Source organism: Anoplopoma fimbria, chromosome 9 (assembly GCF_027596085.1).
Source record: "Anoplopoma fimbria isolate UVic2021 breed Golden Eagle Sablefish chromosome 9, Afim_UVic_2022, whole genome shotgun sequence".
Taxonomy (NCBI): Eukaryota; Metazoa; Chordata; class Actinopteri; order Perciformes; family Anoplopomatidae; genus Anoplopoma; species Anoplopoma fimbria.
Window position 1 is genome coordinate 1,517,454 of NC_072457.1, and position 4,417 is coordinate 1,521,870.

At 36.7% G+C, this 4,417-nt stretch overlaps 1 protein-coding gene across 1 annotated transcript in view; it reads left to right on the forward strand.

Moving 5' to 3' along the window:
* Positions 1 to 202: 202 nt before the first annotated feature.
* LOC129095293 (uncharacterized) overlaps positions 203 to 4,417 on the forward strand; it is a 6,410-nt gene continuing 2,195 nt past the window's right edge. The window contains exons 1-7 of the mRNA XM_054603686.1: positions 203 to 242; positions 1,026 to 1,218; positions 1,898 to 2,083; positions 2,175 to 2,236; positions 3,430 to 3,444; positions 3,505 to 3,647; positions 3,752 to 3,948. Of these exons, the coding sequence (XP_054459661.1) occupies positions 203 to 242; positions 1,026 to 1,218; positions 1,898 to 2,083; positions 2,175 to 2,236; positions 3,430 to 3,444; positions 3,505 to 3,647; positions 3,752 to 3,948 (836 nt within the window). The remainder of the gene's footprint in view (positions 243 to 1,025; positions 1,219 to 1,897; positions 2,084 to 2,174; positions 2,237 to 3,429; positions 3,445 to 3,504; positions 3,648 to 3,751; positions 3,949 to 4,417) is intronic.

The following is a 4,417-nucleotide window of genomic DNA, read 5'->3' on the forward strand; positions in this document are numbered from 1 at the left end:
GTCAGTTTCATGTTGGTCTAATCTGCCTGCTGATTAGAATGCAGTTTATTTTACTCTCTTTCCATATCAGTCTTTTCCCTTTGATACTGGATAAGTGATTAAACATTTGCATTAGTGTAGACCTTTGTTCCCAACAGGGTTGTGTTGATAAATTGATATAAAAGGCACCAGTGTTTCACCAGGAGGACAGTCATTGAAAGAGATGGGTGGCATGACGCGTCTTCTCCTTCTGCTGTGGGCCGGTGAGTGGTCAACTACTGCTGCTTACTTTAACCATTCTCTATGCTTTCAGTCTTCATGTAAATAGTGTATTTTAAACTGAGTTAATGCATCAAACATGCTGTTATTATACCTCTCGTAAGGTGTTAAGAGATCTATTATGTATTCTAGGGCCAGTCTTGCATTTAAAAGTTAGCAGATACATTTTTAAATCTGTTTAAAAATGTATAGAAAGCCAGTGTTTCTTCTTCTGTGGCCCATTAATATGCTGTCAGCTGTGTTCAAGTGTCTTCTGACTGAAGCAGAAGCAATTCTGACAATCGCAGAAAGTTCTTGTGTTAAATAATGGAAATATTACAAACAAAAATCCAATTTTTGCTATGTAATTTGATTTATAATTTTTATTCATTTAATTATTTCACAATTTTGGGAAAGTTACTCATCACGAGTTATAACTTACTTTTTACGTATTACTCCTTTAAAAAGTAATTATATTACTTAACTTGTTACCTGGTATCATAAAAAAAAGTTGTTAATCATTAGACATGGATCATAATTTGGTTTGGATATGAGATTTAGTGAACTTCATGTCTGTAAAGAGAAGAACTAACTGAACAGTTTTGTAAAAGTGAACTATGTGTACATAGATGTGTGTTACCAAAGTAAAAGCGCAATACTTGGCTTCCATTGGACTTTTGGCACAGTTCACCATGTATGTTCACAACTTTCTAAAGAGTGAGTGAGTTGTTCTCTGAAACAACTGCTGTTCCACAGACAGTCACCTCGTGGAGGACTTTGTGTTTCAGGTGTCACAGTGGGCACAGTGGTGGATCTGCAGAAGAGAATCATCGGAGGACACGATTGTGAGAAAACTGAGCGTGTGTACCATGTTCAAGTGGGAAAACTTCTTTCTAATGGAAAATTCGATTTTCAATGTGGTGGCTCTCTGATCGGTGCCCAGTGGATTCTGACCGCAGCACACTGCTGGAACGACACATGGTAAGAAAAACAGATTCATACTTAAAGGCCCACTCCACTCAAAAATGTATTTTTCTTATTGTTACTTCAACTTCATTGTGTAGAATGATGTATGTGCAGAGTTTGTGGCTTCAAATTAGTCTTGGAATAAACTGTAAAGTTCATCTTTTATATATTTTTTATTTTACCTTTTATACAAACAGATAAGTAAATTGAGAGCCACTTCTCATTTACAATGACGATTAGGCAGCAACAGGAGGCAAGTCTTTATGAACAAATTAAACAAAGAAACATACTAACATTACAGTAACATCATTTGTACAACATATAAAATACAAACAGTATTATCAGAATTATAATGATGGGATTAACATCCAGGTCCAGTGGAGGACTTGGACTGTCTGAGGGGCAGGGCAAAAGAAAAATACAAAGAATGTCACCAGCTGCATGCAGTGGGGCAACAGTGGGCAAAACGTTTTCTAGCATGTAGGTCAGCCTATATGACACTGCATGGTACATTATTACTCTAGAAGGGCACTGTCACAAGTCCTGAAGCAGCTATCAGTAATGGTTTGATATAAAACTATAGCATTCCCCAAATAAACACAGCATTGTTCAGTGATAACTGACCTATAATATTAACATATTGTGTGTTTAAATCATTCAGTGATGTTCCTCTTTAATCTTTACTCATTTGTAGGATTATGAGAGCACATTTGGGTGTGCATCCAGGTCCAGGTCAAGGAACAATAGTGGAAGTCACACCTCATTTCTTTATGGACAACCAGATCAGGAAACATGACATCATGCTGCTGGAGATAACTAAACGTAACATTCATCATACAACCTTCATACAACTTTCTGACTGTGGAAGTCCTCTCACAGTGTGAGTATTCGTCTTTCCCCTTTAAGTCTGAAAGTTCAAATCATGAGGAACTCTGAGGAAAAGTTTATTCTTATTTTTTCTTGTATTTCAGAGGTGATGAAGTTCAGATTGCAGGTCATGCATCCACAACTATGGGCCCTAATAATATAAGAGGTGAGATTAATCTAGTTAATTGTATAATAATTGTTTATGTTTATGACAGTTAGTGTTATTTATTTTGCTTGTATGTTTGTTAAAACTGATGACACATGGGTTCAAATAATTTTATATCTATATAAATACTGTTGGCTTTACAAACGGGACTTCCTCGTCGTGGCTTTAGATAAACCCCTGAAGCAGCACGTCGTTGTTTCATTGGCTCTACGAGACGTCAATCATCAGAGCAATCGGTTGCCATTGGCTCGCTCATTAGACGCGAGAAGAGGGGCGGGCCCTTTCCTTCAACGCGCACTCTCATTGGCTGTTGTCGGCTATAGACTGGACATGGAAGCTCCTATTGGTTCAGATGAGGTGTCAATCAAAAGTCAGAGTGCAGCGGCCATCTTGATTGAGAGATTTCTGCAATGTTTACATTCTAACTAGTGTTACTATGGAAACTATAAACAATCAGACATATCTGTGGATCACTAGTGAATGTTATTGATCTGTAGATCACTAGTGAATGTTATTGATCTGTGGATCACTAGTGAATGTTATTGATCACTAGTGAATGTTATTGATCTGTGGATCACTAGTGAATGTTATTGATCTGTAGATCACTAGTGAATGTTATTGATCTGTGGATCACTAGTGAATGTTATTGATCTGTGGATCACTAGTGAATGTTATTGATCTGTGGATCACTAGTGAATGTTATTGATCTGTAGATCACTAGTGAATGTTATTGATCACTAGTGAATGTTATTGATCTGTGGATCACTAGTGAATGTTATTGATCTGTAGATCACTAGTGAATGTTATTGATCTGTGGATCACTAGTGAATGTTATTGATCACTAGTGAATGTTATTGATCACTAGTGAATGTTATTGATCACACTAGTGAATGTTATTGATCTGTGGATCACTAGTGAATGTTATTGATCTGTGGATCACTAGTGAATGTTATTGATCACTAGTGAATGTTATTGATCTGTGGATAGATGAGCTGACACACGTTTGTAGCTGTTTGTTTGTCACAAGAATCACAAGAATCTCATCTTTCCATAAATAACACATGTTTACAGTAAACAGGACGGGAGCGGTACGAGGTTAAAAATTCTTTGGATGCATTTTTATAAAAGATTATATTGATATAAATAATCCTGTATATTTGTTGGTGGAGGGATTCTGTGTACAAGTTAACTAGATCATGATACAAGTTGTTTTTGTAGTGTATATAAACACTTTTTTTCTATTCTCATCTAGTACCTGGTGAGAACAGTGACGCTCCAATGTGCAAACACCGAGGTTGTCGACTGTACGGAGCTCAGAACCTGTCTGGAGAACAACTACATACTGTTCTGGGCGTCTCGGAGCTATGAACACTGGTTGTGTTGCCAAAAAGATAAAGTGGATGCCTCTCCAGTGAGTTTGCATGGCTTCTAACTTCTAACCATTTAATTATAAATTATTATTTCAGTCAATGATACAAAAGTCTGTTACACAAAACATATACATCTTTCTCACAGGGTGACTCTGGTGGAGGAGTGGTGTTCAAAGGCAAGCTTTATGGTGTCCATTCATTCACTGGTAATCCTACCCATGCCTGTGTTGAGGCAGCTGGATTCATGGACGTCTGTAAAGAAGAGTACATGGATTGGATCTTAGACACTACCGGTATTCCTAGACCCCAAACTCTTTGGGACAAAGTAAAGGGATGTGTAGGGTGTGGTTAACTGTGAAGTCTCCTGCCATTTAACAGGCAATTCAAATTGATTGGTTTACATTTATGTTTGGTCTTAGGAAACAATAATTATGTTTCTATAATATGACGGTAATTCCATAAGGAAGTATAAAGAAGTATCTGAGTCACAAAGGCTCGCTGTCAAACTTTTCCAAACTGTAAATTCCACAGATGTTGCAGTCAATGTATGGGGAAACTACAAAGGGCTACAAAATAACTGTTTTTCTTTTAGCAACACTGATATTATAATCAATATGACTTTTCCAATTTTGTGAGATAAAATAAAATAAAGATGACCCACAATCATATTGAACACATAGTTGTTTTTTTAATCATTTCAGAACGATCCAAAACATTGCATGAACATATTTCAAGCAACAATTTTAAAGCTGCAATATATGTTTTCCCCTTATTGCAAACTGTGAGCAAATACACACATTCAGCGGTTACA